Source organism: Plasmodium vivax, chromosome 6 (genome assembly GCF_000002415.2).
Source record: "Plasmodium vivax chromosome 6, whole genome shotgun sequence".
Lineage (NCBI taxonomy): Eukaryota > Apicomplexa > Aconoidasida > Haemosporida > Plasmodiidae > Plasmodium > Plasmodium vivax.
The window spans coordinates 957,122-974,582 of NC_009911.1; the positions used below are offsets into that span (position 1 = coordinate 957,122).

At 51.7% G+C, this 17,461-nt stretch overlaps 2 protein-coding genes across 2 annotated transcripts, besides 5 other annotated features; one reads left to right on the forward strand and one right to left on the reverse strand.

Annotated features, from left to right (window-relative positions):
• The first annotated feature begins 177 nt into the window (after positions 1-177).
• Positions 178-235: a microsatellite.
• A 775-nt stretch (positions 236-1,010) lies between these two features.
• Positions 1,011-1,037: a microsatellite.
• A 3,629-nt stretch (positions 1,038-4,666) lies between these two features.
• Positions 4,667-4,700: a microsatellite.
• A 308-nt stretch (positions 4,701-5,008) lies between these two features.
• Positions 5,009-5,039: a microsatellite.
• A 190-nt stretch (positions 5,040-5,229) lies between these two features.
• On the forward strand, positions 5,230-14,955 carry PVX_111520 (hypothetical protein, conserved; the record flags this gene model as incomplete). The annotated part of the gene is made up of 1 exon (XM_001608479.1): positions 5,230-14,955. One exon carries the CDS (start codon positions 5,230-5,232, stop codon positions 14,953-14,955), a length of 9,726 nt encoding a protein of 3,241 aa, XP_001608529.1.
• Positions 7,944-7,965: a microsatellite.
• Positions 14,956-15,319: 364 nt separating the features above from the next.
• PVX_111525 (hypothetical protein, conserved) lies at positions 15,320-17,355 on the reverse strand (the record flags this gene model as incomplete). Its single annotated transcript, XM_001608480.1, has 2 exons — positions 15,320-16,967; positions 17,153-17,355. 2 exons carry the CDS (start codon positions 17,353-17,355, stop codon positions 15,320-15,322), a joined length of 1,851 nt encoding a protein of 616 aa, XP_001608530.1.
• Between the last annotated feature and the right edge of the window lie 106 nt (positions 17,356-17,461).

The following is a 17,461-nucleotide window of genomic DNA, read 5'->3' on the forward strand; positions in this document are numbered from 1 at the left end:
TATACCTATCACGCACGTTTCGTGTACGTTTCATGTATGCCTTTGGGCATCCATCTGCATATTTCCCTTTATTTTACCTACATTTATTTTTTCCCCTTATCCACATTGCGTTGTTTTACTTACGTTGCCTGGCGCGCGTGCCTTTACTCGCCTCGCGTGCCTTTTCCACCTTGCACTTCTTTTTCTTGTTTTGCATTCAGGGTGAGAAAATTGCGAGAAATTCGTGAAAAGTGCGCACCCCTTGCGCCTGAGCCTTTTGTGTTCCACCTGTTGGGCGCATTTTCCCTGCTGCCGCTTGCGTGGGCCCTTTTTTCTGGCCGTTACGTATAAACAACAGTTGCATGCCTGCCCAGCCACCTGCGCGCAGGCGCAGCTCGTGACGTATGTACGTAAACCCGGGAGAAAGTCCCCCCACTTGCTGCGAAGCTTTGCGCAGTTGCATACTTTTTGCAGCACAACGGTGTTTTATTTTATTTTATTGTATTTTATTTATTTTATTTTTTTTGCGTGCCACATTTTTCTCCCCCACGAGCGCGCCACGCCTCTACATGCGAATGTAGACGTTCCTACCGCGCATCGTTAACGAATGATACCCGCGAAGCGGAACAAGCGCGACGTCTCACGAACGCTGCGGGCGCACAGCATTTTTAAAGCACATGCGTTCACTGCATTTTTTCTCTCGTTCGCGGAGGGAGATTTGCAGGCGATAGGTGGATAGGCGGATAGACGCGTGCCGTTCTGTGTTTTTTCTTTTTTTTACTTCCCTTTTTATTCTTTTTATTTATTTTATTCCTTTTTTCACTTTCTTTCCTTTTTTCCCTGCCTCCTTTTTTTTAAATAAGCCAGCCGCACCGCCGGGGGAAGCACATACCGCTGCCGCTCGTAGCTCCAAAATGCTGCGTGGCGAAGGCGCCGCCGTGGGGGAAACACGCCATCAGGTCAAAGCAACTAGCCAGCTGCGCAAACCCAGCGCTGCTCGCAAGTTGGACACTTCGCGACGTTTCACCCACTGGTAGCTCCTCCGCAAGGGAGAAAAAGGAGAACGAGAAAACGTCGTTGTGCTTCCATACATATCATTTTACCTGTACCTTTTGCGGCTCTCATCAGACATCCGCATCCCTGCGCGTGACGCCTGTAGCAGAGAAATGAGTGACTCTCCCTCATGCGCACATGTATTTTTGAAAAGCGACACCTTCCAAAGTGGCATTCCTTTTAACCACTACATAGTGTATATTAAAAGGGACGCCTATTTGAAGGCACGTTTTTTTTTTTTTTTTTTTTTTTAACTGCGCCCTGGGAGATAACCCCCCCAGCTGTGTATACATTTTCAGTAGCGTGTGCATATGTACGGATGAATCCGTGCGTGGTATGAGCTTACGTATGAATGCTTTTTTTAGCGTGCACGCTTTCCCCATTCATGCCTCCACCTGTTTATGTTTCCTCGCTTGAGTAACCTGTGTTTTGTGTCTCGTGTGTAAGTTTGCTCACCTGTGGTATATTCCCGTTGTTCATCGCGGCGTTTTTGCGTATGCACCGGAACGAGCAACCCTTGCATGTGTGTATGTACTTAGCAGTACGTTATAGTTGTAAAAAAGGGCTAGCCAAAAAAAAAAAAAAAAAAAAAAAAAACGGACAAAGAGAGAGAGCGAGGGAGGGGGAGAACAACAGAGTGTACGGAAGATACAAATAGGTACACGCATGTAATGACTTGCATGCATGTGGCTGTACTCCCCCCCTACCTGTGATACTCCCCCTTTTTTGTACATGACCGTTTTCGCGCTCCCCACCGAAAAGAGAAAGCACACAAACGTGTTCGTATGAATATACACTTGTGTCTACTTACGCATATACACCTACCCACAGCTGCAACTGTGCGTCGCCTTCACCACTCGTGATTTGACTGCGCGCTGCACGTCGCTCATTCATTCGTTCGTTTGTGTTGCTCATTTATGGTCCTCACTTATGCGCCTTGGAAGTCGATCGTTCAGTTGACCGCCCAGCTGACCGCCCTCTCAGCGTAGTTGTTTATTGCATGCCCACTTTATCGCGCGTTCGTCCATCTCAGTCGCTCGCGCGGTGAAGAGGCGAAGCGGCCGTTCCCTTCAGTTGGCCTCCCCCATTTTGTATGCCCCTTCATTCCACTCCCCATTTCGCCGCCTCGCCTTTTGCCGCCTCCCCCCCGCTCGTTCCCGTTCATTTCCTTTTTTTTGTGAATGCCATACTGAACAGTTTTTGCAGACATTTCTGGGGGGCCGTTCGTACGCACACAATAATTCAGTTACACTTGCGCGCGAGTAATTTTTTTTTTTCACTTCATTAACGCGTTGCGCGGCAAAGGAAAAAAAAAAAAAAAACGCTCGAGGGGGCGTGCACGCAATATACGTATATTACTTCGTACACACGTTACACACGCGTGTGGCGCTGAAGGTGCGCGTTTTTTGTACCCCCACCCCCTGCACACGCGGCGTATACATGTGCGCGCGTTTTGCGTGGGGTTTTGGACAGCGCGCGTGTATGTTTTGAGGACGTACAAAGGGGAGAAGTACCAAGTGAGGAATTCCCTTCACCATTTCGCGCCTGTACCCACTGCGCCGCCCCCTTGTGTCCATTCACGCATACGCGCCCGCGAGCATATTCGCGCGTAGTCGCCACGCGTATGTGCGCACTCGGGGTGCCGCAAAGCGCGAGCAGTGTGAACTAAAAAAAAAAAGCGCACATGTGTATGTGTATGTAATGTATACGCGTAAGTGTATGTGTATGTATATGTATATGTATACGCGTATGTATATGCGTACACCTACACAAGGCCAAAAAAAAAAAAAAAAAATAACACCATTTTGTGTTCCCCCTGGTGCACAAAAAAGGCGTGACGCACACGTACACGCACGCAATCGTATGTACGCACGTTTGGCGTGTACGGCGTACCCACAGCAGTTACAGCAGTTACAGCATTTGCCTGGGAAGAACAGCAGGGCGACACGCACTAAGGAGGAGGAACGTTTTCGGAGGCCGCGCGTTTTTCACCCCCACAGGACACAGGAAGGTAAGCAAAAGTGGCGCAATAATGGCGCAATAATAGCGCAATAATGACGCAATAATAGGCGCTAAAATGGCGCAAAAATGTGCACAAAATTGGCGCAAAGTCCGCGCGAGTCGCGGTTGCCCGTGTGTACTTCTGTGTGCCCCCTTTCCTGTACGTGAGTGCATGTGCAGATGGCGCGGATGTGAAGTGCCTGAAGGGGTGAATTGGGCGCGCATACGGGGGGCAGTCGCAAAATCGCACCAAAGCGGTGATGCACCCCCACCCCCCTCAGGAAGCGCATAACGTATGCACGTGTATTATTCATCGCTTTGCTAATAAGATGTATTTCAGCATACACGCATATGTTTGCATACTTCACCAGTGACGCTTTTACCATGTGCATAACATGTGGCGCACCCCTTGCTTGACTGAACGGGAAAAAAAAAAAAAAAAAAAAAAAAGCATTTTAGCTAGTTGCTCACCAACCTAGCGATCGTTCATGTTCATATGCACAAGTGTGACCCATCATCCCGAACCGTGTTCCCCAGCGTCATTTTACACCCCCAGCGAGCGAATGAGTTTGTTGCGGATGTGCGTATGCGCGTGTTCGCTCACGTGCCAGAGTGCAGCTTGACTGTATTTTCGCAGCGCGCGCCTGATGGAAGTGCGCCCGTTGCAAGTGCGCTTTGTCGCCCGTTTCTCCGTTGCGTACTTCTTGTGCATTTCGCGCTGAATGCGCAGCGGCTGAATATACGTGGCGGCACGCCCCACCCATCTGGGCATGCTTCCCCCGGACGCATGTTCGCGCGCGGCTAACCTAATTAGTGTTCACAGAGCGCCCGCGTTTGTAGGCGAACATATATATGTGCATATATGTGGTAAAGGCATACGGACGTATGCGCGCCTACCCCTTTCACTCCGCAGCGCACCCCCCAATGAGTAAATCATTGAATGAATTAAAAATAATTAACAGTGATATGTCAGTTTGTCTCTCCAGCCATTCGTCTATTTAATCGATTGCAGTTTATTTAGTACCTTTCATTTTTATATTCATCTCCTTTTTTTTTTTTTGCGGCACCGTTGCGTCGTTCGAGCGCACTTCCCCTGCATCTTCACACTTGTGTTGTCCGCTCATTTGAGGACGCACAAAGGATGTGCATGCCTGTGTATGCCTATGCATGCCTATGCATGCCTGCCGCGTTAATACCTCCCCACGTACGTAGTTATGCCCCCTTCTGTGCGCGCTGCACAGGGGTTTCTTCTGACCGTTTACTTCATTTCTGAAGTGCATCACTCGTATGTTAAGTGACTATAAAAAGAGAAAATACATTTTTGCTTATGTTTTATGTTCATTCGCTAAGGCGCACTAGTTGTGTATGTGTGTGCCCGTTCCATCCGCACGTCTTTAGTGATGCCCCTTTTTTTGCGGTGATAAGAGGCATTGCTGTGTGTTGCATCCCGCGTAGAGTCTACTTCGTCATTCTCGAAGTGGCGCACACGTTTGTGCTGAAGCGGCTTCTTTTCTTCGCCTGCTGGCAGATGTGCCTTCGGAGCAGGCGCTGTTTCCACCACTGCACATGCACTCACACGTGTAGGGGCGTATGTCCCATTTTGCATTGCCTTCCCCCTCGATCACCTTTTTTTTTTTCATCCTCATCTGATCTGTATTTTTCCTTTTCCCCTCTCCTTAGCCAAATTAACACCCTGAGTTTGTCCTCCAAGTTTTACCCATTTGATTACACATACATATAAAATTAAAACGAGCATTCTTTCCACGGAGAGCAGTTGTGGAATTCTAATTAATCAGACGCGAGCGTCCGTCGTCCGAGTGGCAAAGCTGCTGAAGTGAAGTGCACACCCGTCTAAACCTGCGTATGCAACCCAGCTGCGCAGTTGTGTGTGCGCTCCTGTCCGAGCCTGAACCGGGAAGGCGCAAAAAACCGCTTACCCGCGCGAACCCTTGCACGTGCATGAGGACGGTCGACAGCGAACTAGCCGACAAGATGAGAAGTAAATGGTAGAAGCAGCAGGACTGAAAGCGAAGACATCTTTTCGAAGCATCCGAAACTGGGGAGCCGTCTGTTGATGGACTCGACAGCGGCCCGCCAGTGAGAAGGACGTCGTGGAGAGAGAAGTAGCGACAGCACAGTAGAGGCAGGCGTAGCTTCTCCACTGCGACGCCATCGCTACCCGCCGTGCAGCACAACATGAGCGGCAACAATCCCAGCGGCAGCAGTGGTAGCAGTGCCAACATGCGTGACGCGATGCACTACGGCGAAATGATGGAAGCGGACAATGCAGGCGGGGTGAAGGGCACGGCGGCACCCAGCAGTTACATGAACCAAGTGAACAGCGGTAAGAACCTGCCCTGTGCTGCTGCTCCCCCCCCTTCTTCCTACATAAACAATGCCAGCAGCGTTAGTATGGGGAAGGGCAGCCACTTCAATCCCATGCCCGGTGGTGGCGACGCGACGATAAGTATAACGAGCAGCCTGTTAAGCAGCAACGAGCAGAATTTGCAGATGAGGCAGCAGATGGGAATGAATAAGAATTGCGGCGCTGCTTCTGCCTCTGCGGGTGCGCCCAACTCTGGTGGCAGTGCATCCGGAGCGGGAGCGGGGCTGCACGACGCGTATCAGAAGCCCATGTTATCTTCCTACAATATGAATAACATGCAAGTACAGTCAAGCATGGGAGGTCACCACATGGTTGGTGCCACACAAGCAGGTGGGAGTGGCGCCAATCAGATAGGCAGTAGATACAACAATATGAATTATCCCATGCAGGATATGAACCCAAGTGTTCATATGAACAGTGGAAAGGGTCCCCATACGAATAGCGAAATGAAGGCTAATAATAAGGATCCCAATTTTATGGGTTCAAATAATATGAAACCGAACACCTTTGTGAACAATATGTATTATCAGAGGAATGATATGATGTTAAGGAACAGCTCCAATAGCTACAATATGCATGGGAACTTTTATGGGTATATGAATAATGGGTTTTATGGTGGCCCCGCGGCTCCCTCCAACTGTTTTAAGCCGAATGCCAACATGATGAGCGCAGGTAACGGGGCGAGCAACAGCAGTGGTAGTAGCAGTGGTGCTGCGGGTAGCGGCACCGGTGCGAACTACGCAGGTGGTTTGAACGCGGCCAGTCATGGGGAGGGGGGCGCCCTGAGCGGCAAGCTGGGCGGCAAGGGCCCCTCGGGCGTCGTCGATAAGTCGGCCTCGTTAAAATCCATTCAGGGGAGTAACGCCAGCAGTGGGGGGAGTGCTGGCGGTGCTAGCGGTGCCAGCGGTGTTAGCGGTGGTGTTAATGCGAGTCAGTTAAACGTGGGAAGTAGGGCTCCCAATGGAGGCGGCGCGAGCGCCGTTGGAGGAAGTAACAGCAGCAGCGGTGGGAACAACCCCGGCGCGAAGGGCATGAACAAGGGGGGAGCCGGCGGTGGAGGAGCTGGGCCAACCGGCGTGGACTCCGCGGGGATGCCAAACAGTGTTATGATGAATATGGTCAACAACAAGGTGATGAATAGCATGATGATGGGTGGTGGTGCTGCCGGTTCTGGGGGGGCGAAGAATGCCATTGGAGCAGGAGGTCTCCCGGGTATGAACATGAGCGGCATGAGTATGAGCGGTATGAACATGGGAGGAATGAGCATGGGCGGCATGAGTATGAGCGGAATGAACATGGGCAGTATGAACATGCCCGGCATGCACAGCAAAGGAATGAACGGCATGCCGGCCCACCGACCCAACAGCGCGATGGAGAAAGGCAATTCCCTGGGTGATGTAAACAACATGAGGTACCACCACTCCATGGGTGGAGCAGGAGGAGGGGGAGGAGGCGCTAACGTGTATAATAAAATGGGCTTCAACAATTTAAGTGATTACCCGTATGATAATTATGCTGTCAGTCACATGTCCGCTAAGGGAGAGTGTGGCCCGATGGGCAAAGAAGGTAAAGGTGCCCTGGGAGGAAAGAATGCCAACAAGCAGGGAAAGGGTGGCAAGAATATAAAGGATGAACTGCTTGAGAAGGATGGCAGCACCATGGGCATGATGAACAGCGGGTCCCTGCTGAGTGATGGAAAAGGAAAAGCCACCGGTGGGGGAATATCCACTAGGAAAGGGAAATCATCTGCGGGGGCGGCGGGCGGAGTAGCCACCGCCTCGATGGAGCAGTTCAATGGTAGCGGAATGATGAGCAGTGATCAGCAGTCGGCGGGGGTGTATAAGAAGTACAGCAAGAGTGGAGACAACCAAGGGGAGGCGAAGGATAAAAAAATGGTCAGCGGTAGCAACAGCGGCAGTGTTGTTGGAGGAGGAGAAACGCCCATGAGCGGTGGAGGGGCAAGTCACCCCTACAGCATGTTCCCAAACTATAATATAAAGTACCCAATGAATGTGGAGATGTTTGGCGGCATGGGGACCACCCCGTATGGCATGCAGAGCAAGGCAGGAGGTGCTTACCCTAACATGAATATGATGAATGGGGTGAGTGGCACCAGTGGGGTTAACGAAATGGCAGGCAGTGCCGGAAGTGGTAGCGCTGCGACCGGGAGTACCTACGGAGGGTTAAACAAACTGGGCAACATGAGCAGCTACAACATGATGGGCGCGTATGGAGACAACCGGTACAGCAACTTGAAGTCGATGGATGCGATGAAGCCGTTCAACGAGGGGATGGTTATGGGCGCAGGGGGCGCGGCCCACCACGGGGGCAGCAGCCTTGGCGGCATGATGGGCATGGCGGGGATGGGCGGCGTGGCTAACTACAACGTGGGCAACGTGGGCAGCCTGAACAGCATGAACAGCATGAACAGCTTGAACAGCATGAACAGCTACGTGCACAGCCGGAACTACCCGAGCGACATGAACATGCGGATGCTCAGCGGGAGAGGCGTGATGGGGGCGAACAACCCCGCCAACATGTGCAACAGCCAGAGCGGCATGATGATGATGGGCGCGGGAGGCGTCGGTGCCCCCGGAGCGGCGGGAGCTGCGGGAGCGGTGGGGGCGGCTGGAGTGGGCATGCGCGCCAACGCCAGTGGGGATCCCCGATTTAAGAATGAAGAGGCGGACGAGGAGGAATACGAAGAGGGGTACGAAGACGAGGATGTGCATGGTGGGGGGTCGGCCCTCTATGGAGGAAGTAGTAAATACGTGAGGAAGAATGCACACGCGAAGCAAACGAACAAAACGAGGAAGTCAGAAGCGCAAAAGAAAGATAAAAAGAAGAAGAAAAAGAAGAAGCACGCAAATAATAACTCCCTAGACACAGATGAGGATGAAGACGACAATGACTTGTACGTCAACACGTATGTGAAGAAGAGCCACACGAAGAGCGGCAGTAAGAAGACCCAACTGTATGATCCGCTGGAGGACCTCTATAACAACGAAAGGGCAAAGCGAAATGAGAAAAATGACATTTTCGTTTCCCCGCATATTGGCGCAGTGGAAGGAAGAACCAACCTGAGGGAGAGGAGGAAGGTGAACAACTACGCGCAGATGGACAGCTACTTCGAGACGGATGAGGAGGACAAAAAGGTGGACGAGGAGAAGATGCTGCTCAGGCAGGAGAAGCAGATCATGGGGGGCATCGACCGCGTGCTGCACCACAGGAGGATCCTCGACTATGAAAATGTGAACAACATAGGGAACAACCCCTTTTTGTACATCAACAAGGGGGGGGCCTCGCCCGGTGAGGGGGCACTTCCTGCCGATGGAGCCGCTGGGGAGGGAGCACAACCCGGTGAGGGAACCGCCGGGGCGAACGCGCAGGAGGACCCCACGATGGACGACTTCTACGAAGAGGAGGACATCGAGGACGTGAGCCAAGTGGAGTTCCTAATCAAGTGGATCGGCAAGTCCCACATCCACAACTTCTTCTGCACGTACGATTATTTGAAGCACTTTAATGGGCTAAAAAAGGTCGACAATTATATTAAGAAAATCAAGCAGTCCTTTCAGAAGAGGAAGTACATGACGGCGGACGAAATCGAGCAGGAGAAAATTTACTCGGAGATTAAGAAGCAGATTGAGATGGATGCCATTCACGCGGAGAGGATAGTAACCCATAGGGTGTGCGAAGTGACTGGGGAGCAGTTATTCCTCGTCAAGTGGATGAGCTGTGCGTATGACCAGTGTACGGAGGAGACCAAGCAGACTCTAGTGGACCATGGGTTTACAAAACTTATTGAAGAGTACTTTGATAGGGAGAGTAAAATTTGCGGAGTGAAGGCCATTTCCAGTGCTTGGAATAGGGGTCCCCTAACAGCTACGAAGTTTGACCCGTATAATGAGACGCCCTTTTACCTGAACGGGAAGAAGTTGAGGGCGTACCAGCTGACGGGTCTCAACTGGATGGTCAGCAGGATGAAAAGGAGCCTAAGTGTGTTGTTAGCGGACGAGATGGGGTTAGGCAAAACGGTGCAGACCATTGCCGTGGTGGGTCACATGCTCTATAAGGAGAAGCTAATTGGACCGTACCTCGTAATAGTGCCGCAGTCGACGGTAGATAATTGGCTGAATGAGTTTAAGAGCTGGCTCCCCCAAGCGAACGTCGTGTGTTACCACGGGAACGCCGTCAGCAGGGAGCTCATACGGACCCACGAGTTGAAGAAGGTATACGTGCAGAACAAAGGCTACAGGTACAAATTTGACGTGTGCATCACCACTCCATCCATTTTGAACAGCTTGAGCGACGTGGAGTTGCTGAAGAAGATGCCCTGGCAGCTGATGGTGGTGGATGAGGCCCACCAGTTGAAGAACCGACAGTCGAAGAGGTTCATCGAGTTGAAGCAGTTCATGGCCGAGTCGAAGCTGCTGCTGAGTGGAACCCCCCTGCACAACAACTTGGAGGAGCTGTGGACCCTTCTGCACTTCCTCAACCCGCAGCAGTACACGCATTATGAGAATTTCCAAAAGAAGTATAACGAGATTGAGAATACCAGTTTGATTGGGGAGGCCAAGCAGAAGCAGCTGATGCAGTTGCAGCACGAGCTGCATGAAGTTATCCTCCGGAGGGTTAAAAAAGATGTGGAGAAGTCGCTTCCAAATAAAGTGGAGCGAATCCTCCGGGTGGAGTTGTCCCCCATACAGATTGAGTTTTACAAAAATATTTTAACGAAGAATTATGAGCAGCTAGCCAAAGCATCTGGTGGAGCGAAAAACTCGCTGCAAAATATATGCATGGAGCTGAAGAAGGTGTGCAACCATCCCTTTCTCTGTTGTGAGCCGGTGGACAAGGATGAGTATAAAGAACGGTTAGTCTACTCAAGTGGAAAGATCTGCCTGCTGGAGAAGCTCCTCATCCGGCTGAAGGAGAGGGGAAACCGAGTGCTCATCTTCTCCCAAATGGTGAAGATGCTAAACATTCTGAGTGAGTATTTAACCCTACGAGGGTTCAAACATCAGCGGCTGGATGGGACCATGTCCAAGGAAATGAGAAAGAAAGCCATGAACCATTTTAACAGTAAAAATTCCGACGATTTTGTATTCCTCTTGTCGACCAAAGCGGGTGGATTGGGAATTAACCTCACGTCAGCTGATACGGTTATTATTTACGATTCGGATTGGAATCCACAGAATGACTTGCAGGCAGGAGCCAGGGCGCACCGAATTGGCCAGACGAAGACGGTGCAGATATACCGTTTGGTGACGAAGGACTCCATCGAGCAGACCATCCTGGAGAGAGCCAAGGTGAAGATGGTTCTAGATACGCTGGTCGTCCAAGGTCTCAACAAAAAGCAAAACGATAACGTCAACTACATCGGTGGGGAGGGGGGAAACACGTCCAACGGATTCACCCGGGAGGAACTCTCCAAAATTTTAAAATTCGGCGCGCAGAAACTGTGGGAGAAAAACAGCTCCAAATATTCCCCCCAAAAAATGGATGAGGAGAAGGCAGTTATTAAAGGGGTTGATGTAGATTTGGACAAAATTCTGGAGGAAGCAGAGGCGCATGAAAATGCCAACAATGCTAACAAAGATTTGAACTCCGAGCTGAATAGCCTTCACGGTACGAATAATTTATTCCCTGGTGGGAATAGCCTCTTTGGAAGTGGAGCAGCCGGGGCCGCACCCAGTGCAGGCGCAGGGGGAGGAGGAATTGCAGACGATCTGCTCAGCTCCTATAACAACATCACCGAGTTTAAGTACGAACCGCCAGCCAATTTGAAGAGCAACATTTATAATGATTCTACTAAGGCAGACGAGTTGGAGGAGGAAGAACAGAATGATAAGGACTTCTGGGACCGAACCATTCCCTTAGAAGAGAGACTCAAATTGAAGAGGATGAAGGAGGAAGAGCTGCTAGTGCACGGGCCTAGGAAGACCAGAACGAGGGAAAACCACAGCAGGCACAACTTGTATGTGGACTCAGGCACCAACACGCAGATGATGAATGATGATGATGATGACAGTGAGGAGTATACCATAAAGTACCACGAAAAGAACAAACATTTGAAGAAGAAAAGGAAGAGAAGGACCTCCACCCATATAACCGAGAAGGATAAATTCCGACTGTATAGGTCTCTCCTAAAGTTTGGGAATCCGTTCCTACGTCTAGACGATATTAGGGTAGATTCTAAGCTGACCAAGGTAGACAGGAATGTTATACTCACCGAATTGAACATCATTGTGGACACTTGCAAAGAAATCGTGGAGAAGGTTGCCAAGGAGAGCTCCTTGAAGGTGAATGAGGAGGGGGGAGTCATCACAACGGATGCAGTTGAGGGGGCCGCCATAGATGTCGCAGCCGGGGTGGAGGATGAGGAGGAGGAAGAAGAGGAGAGAGCCGTCAAACGGGTGAAGGACGAGGCGGACATTAAGCTGCTGAAGGAGGAGGAGAATAATAACACCGCCACCACCACTGATAGCAACCATTTGACCGTCGCCTCGTGCGAGGACGCCGGGGGGAAGAAGTTGGAGGAGGGGTCTCCACTCGGAAGGAAGGGCAGTATGTCCGTGAAAGTGGGCTCACCTGAAGGCGTTGGCGAGGGGGAGGCGGCGCAGGGGGTAGCGGAGGAGGGAAAAGCCAACTCCGTAGCTGCGCCGAAGGAATGCGCCAGTGACGAGGGAGGGGCAGCAGGGGGAGGAGCAACCGCGGGAGAGGCACCCAGCGGGGGAGGCCTCTTCTCGAAGCTGCTGAATATGGTGAAGGGCCAGGGCGGCGAAGAGAAGGAGGTGAAGGAGGTGAAGGAAGCGAAGGAAGCGAAAGAGGCGGACAATGAAAACAACTCCAATGAGGATAGCGATGGAAACAATAAGGCGAAGGGCGTGGAGCGGGGAAGGAAGATAGACGCGTACACGTTTTACATTGGCACGAACCGAGCGAACGCCCTGGACCTGTGCCAGCGCCTCCAGTTATTTAAGAGCCTACACGAGTTTGTGAAGGAGCAGAATGGAGGAAATGAGTACAGCTTTAGGCTCCCCCTGAGGGGCAGCAGCGGCAGCGCGAGCACAAACGTGAGCTGCGGCGCTGTGGAGGGGGCGCAGCAGTTGCAGGGCAAAAACGAGTTGGCGCGCGAAGTGAAGGAGGAGGTGAAGGGAGAGGTGAACGAAGATGTGAAGGAGGAAATAAAGGAGGAGATAAAGGCGGACGTGAAGGGAGAAGTGAAGGACGAACTGCACAGCGAAGAGGTGAAGGGAGAACCGGTCGGCGGTGCTGCTCCTGAGGCCCCCGAAGCGCCCGCGGAAACGAAGGGAGAAGCGAGCGACTACCTGAAGCTGAAGCTGCCCGACTACATTTTTAACCACCTGAGGGACCTCGCGACGAAAGACGTGAAGGCATGGTCCAAGGAAGACGACGAAAACTTGATCAAGGGGGTGTACGTCTATGGGTTCGGAGCGATAAACGAAATCTGCGCCGATGTGCATCTAAACCTGGGGCACATAAAAAATGTAAAGTGCGACAAAGTGAAGGTGAGGTGCGTGAGGATTTTAAAAATGATAGACGAGTTTAACTCCAACGTTAAGGACGAGACGACTAGTAGGAAGCGTAGACGGGCGAGGAACAAGAGCAGGGGCAGCGACGGGGCCAAAGTGGAAGGCAAAGGAGAAGGGAAAGGCGCGGGTGCAGGTGGAGGAACGAGCAGTTACAGGAAGATGAAACAGGAGGATGAAGAAATGGGAGCGGCGGACGGAGTAACCGGGTCCACAGGGGGAACGAATAGCCTGGCCAAGGGAAGCAGTGGAAGTAATCACAGGCAAAGCTACTACAGCAGGAGGAGCAGCGAACGGGTCAAGGCCATCTACATGCATGATGAGAGGGAGGACGGAGTGGTTACGAAGAAGAGGGCCGTCTGCCCCCCAGGGGGGTCCCAAAAGAGGGGCGAAAAGGCAGAAAAGGGGGAGAAGGGTGAAAAGGCGGAAAAAGGAGAAAAGACCGAAAAAGCCGAAAAAGCGGAGAAGGCGGAGGGGGGGGAGAGCGCCCTGCATGGCGAGCGAAGGAAAGGCGGGACACGCTCGGGGGCAGCCGCCAAAGGTGAAAGGAGTGCCAACCACAGCCACAACGGAGGTGTGGGAAGCATGGGGACCATGGGGAGCATTCGAAGCCTTGGCAGTATTGGCAGCTTTGGAAGCCTCGGAAGTAATGCCATAAATAATAGGAAGAGCAGCCACCACGCGGGAGGTGGCGAGAGCTCAGAGTGCGCCTCGTCTAATGAAAATAAAAGCTTCGTCAGTAAGGAAGATGGGGAGAAGCCCGTCAAAGGCATGGGCGCCGCGGGGGCACCAGAGGGCAGCGCCCCGCGCAGGAGGAGCCACAGAAGTAGTAATAGTAGTGGCAAAAGGTATAGCGGTGCCGCTCAAGAGGGTGGGAAAGTGACTCGAAGGAAAAGCTCCCGAGTGAGGAGAGGAAAGAATGAAGCGTCCGCTCATCCCACAGGGAAAGGCACCGCAGAGGTTGCCGCAAATGAGGGTGAATACTTTGACAGTTACGCTGATATGAGCGTTAACCTCGAGGGGGGAGCAGCAGCAGTAGGGCCGCTCGAAGGAGAAGATAAACAGGGGGAGGACCAGATGGATGACCAGATGGATGACCAGATGGATTGCCAAGGGGAAGGCCAACCGGATGGCGAGGAGGAAAGGAAGAGAGAAAAAAAATATTTAAAAAAAAAAAAAAAAAAAAAAAAATTATCCGACGATGAAGTGCTGCTCAAAATTCAAAGCTGCAATTTGAAGGAAATGAACCAGCACAGCATGAACAAGCTGGCGAAGAAGTACGTGAAGAAGTACAAGAAGCTGCTGAAGGTGGTGAAGAAAATCACGCAGCTGGGCGAGCAGGCGGGGGGGGGAGAGCCGGCCGACCAGGGTGCTAGCAGTAGTGCCGCCACAGCTGCCACTCCAGACAAATGGAAGTCCCCCGAAATTAAAAAGAAAATTAGCGAGTTTGTCCTTTTCATGGGGAACCACATCAGCAAGCTGGCTGATGTATGCCCGGACAAGGAGTGCGGCGAAATTTTGAGCAGCTCCGGGTGGGAGTATGTTTCCAAGTTCCTGGGGGAGACGAGCGAGAGCCTCAAGGGGAAGTATTCGCAAGGGCAACGAGAGCTACTTGCGAAGGAGCCAAGCCATTTAGAAGAGAGCAAAGAGAGTGAGGATGGTGGCAACTGCCAGGGGTCCGTCACAGAAGATGACCTCGCGGCTTTCTTTTTCTCCAAAAGGATCTCCAGCATGTGTCGCCTACAAGGGGTGGAAGAAGCAGAAGAGGAAGACGAGGACGATGAGGATGATGATGAGCAATCACACGACCATCCCAAGAGGGGCAAATCAATGACGAGCATCAATTATGAGGTGGAGGGCACCACCAGCACGTTCACCCCGAATGGCAAAACGAGGAGGAACAATAACTCCACTGGAGACGAGGATGACAAATGCGCGAATGACTCGAATGGCGACTATGGGGGTGGCCAGTCAGGAAGCTGAGGATGGGGTGCAAGCGGTAGAAAGAGGGGGAGAGTAGAGGGAGGAGAACAACCCGCTCCCCCCAAGAGGTTGCCCCGAAGAAGTTGCCCCGAAGTTGTGTTCACAGCCCAGGGGGAGGCACTCCCGGCGCCTTCGCAGCGTGTATATCGTCCCGCTTGGGGAAGTAGCAAAAAAAAAAAAAACAAAAAAAAAACATATATATATATATACATGCATATACATGTACATATAAACAGATGCACTCTTTTTCCCACATCGTTGTAACCCTGTCCATTTTTATTTTTTATTGAACAGTGAAACAACGCAACTTTGAAACTTATTCGCAGCCTTTTTTTTATTTTTAATTATTTCCACTTCGTGGCAATCACATGTAGAACAGGAAGGCCCTCTTCTTATGCTCCAGGAAGATTTTCCTTATCTCGTTGGCACTCTTTTCCGCATCGCTAAGTGAGATGCTGTGGTGACGTCCCTCAGTAGGAAGTGGCGACGTTCCCTCTTCTTCTGCATCCCAGAGGGGAGGGAGGAGTCCCTTTTTATGGGCTGGCCCGTGTGGTGGGCATGTCTCTCGTCCGCTGTACGAACCCGCATCGGATTTTACAAAACGGTTGGAGGTTTTCCCCACCCAGGGGGTGTCACTAGTGCATTGCGCTTCACCCCTAAGGGGGTTATTCCACATGGAAGGCTCCATTCGGGTCTCCATTTCAGAAGGCAGTGGGGACGAATCACACAGCCTGACTTGCTTACTTCGTCTGTTTTTCTTTTTCCTATTTTTCTGTGCAGACGGGACGTTACTACCACACAGGGGAGCGGTTGCATTGTTCCTTGTAGACGCTGGTTTGGTGGTGGCTCCCCCCAAGTAGATGGGAGCCCTCTTGGCAACGCCCATCTCCCAGGTGGTAGACGCCTCTTTTTTTCTTCTTCTCGATGAGACAAACTTAGCCCTCTGCATGGGTTCCTCGGATGGGGGTACTGCTCTCCATTTTGGTGAAACTTTCGAATGGGGACCTCCTCCATGTGGGGTGTCTTCTTGAGGGGTTAACATCGTTCCGCTGCTCTCTGGGGATGGCAGCCCCCTCTCGTGTTTTAGAAGAACGTCGATGTACTTCTCCCTTTTCGCTGTGGCTTGGTCTGCTTCGGCTGGATGTTCTTCCGTTCGTTCGGCCCCCCCGCTTCTTCTGAATGCACTTCCGTGTTTGTTTTCCTCATCAGGGAGGAGCGCCCCAGTGGAAGCCGCTTCGGAAGTAGTGTCCCTTTTAACTGCGTCCATTTCGTCGTGTGTGCTTCTCCCCTTCGGAGGATGCCCCCCTTCACGGACAGTTCCCTCATTCGTTCCTTCCTCATCCTGAGAGAGGACAGCAGCGCTTTTGTTGTTTTCCACTTGGGGGGGTTCTTCCTGATTGATATGCTTAAGCAAGTCGTCTAGCTTTTCCCCTTCTGGGGGATTTTTTCCCACCCAACTGGATGTACCTTTTGCACCTTTCCCTTCGGACAGCCGCCCTTCCGTTGCATCCCTCTGATGTGAACCTCCAACAGGGGATGGATTACCCATTCCTTTGTGGTCTACCCCCCCAGCGTCTCCCTTCTCCCCCCCCTTGGGGATCAGGTCCTCCGTAATTTCCCTTATGAAAATTAAATCGTTATCTGTGTAGAGGCTATACAGCAGGTTGTCTTTGTGAATCACGTGGTTGGGCACTTTGAAGATGTTCCTTTGGCTGGCAGGTTGCTGGGCATTTTGGTTGCCGCTTCGCTGGTACCTAATCTCGCTGACCCTTTTTGTGATTCTTTTTCTCTTTAGGACTTCCACCTCCCCGTCGCTGGCAATCCTGTTCACGGCTGAGTCTTCGAAATAACTCTCCCAGTTGGCGAAGAAGGGACTCACGAAAGTTATGTCCGTTTGGGTGGCGCTGTTTTTGTATTTCCTTCCTTTTCTCCTCCTGCGTAGGATTTTGTCCAGCTGCAAGTAGAAGTTGTTGCTGGGGATGATTTGCTGCTTGTGCTGGAGCAGCTGGCACCTGTGGGGGTTAGCGGTTTAGGGTTAGTAATTTAGGGTTAGGGTTCAGATTTAGGGTTAGGGTTCAGTTTTAGGGTTAGTGATTTAGGGTTAGTGGAAGTTGGATTAGTATTAGGCGGATCCACCTTAGGAACGGTTGGACACTTCGATGTTGTTTTTATTTTTCTTTTTTAGCTCATAGCTCACCTTATGCTGAGGTTCCTGTTGGCCTTTTCATATTCCCCCTTGAGACTTTTTATTTGTTTTCTGAGTTTTATATTTTCCACGACAAACCAGTCTTTCCCCCGCGCGTCTTCTCCAGAGGATTGGCTGGAGGGCGGGGAGGAGTCCTGGCTCCCCTCGTGGTTTCCCTCCGTTTGGGTTGTCTTATCCCCGACTTGCTTCAGCATTGCGCGATTGGTTTGTGGGTGTGTAGGTGTGCACAATGTTCTCACGATGTCCGGTTATTTGCCCGCGACCGCCTCGCCTTCCCCCCGTGGCTGAAAGCGAAAGGCT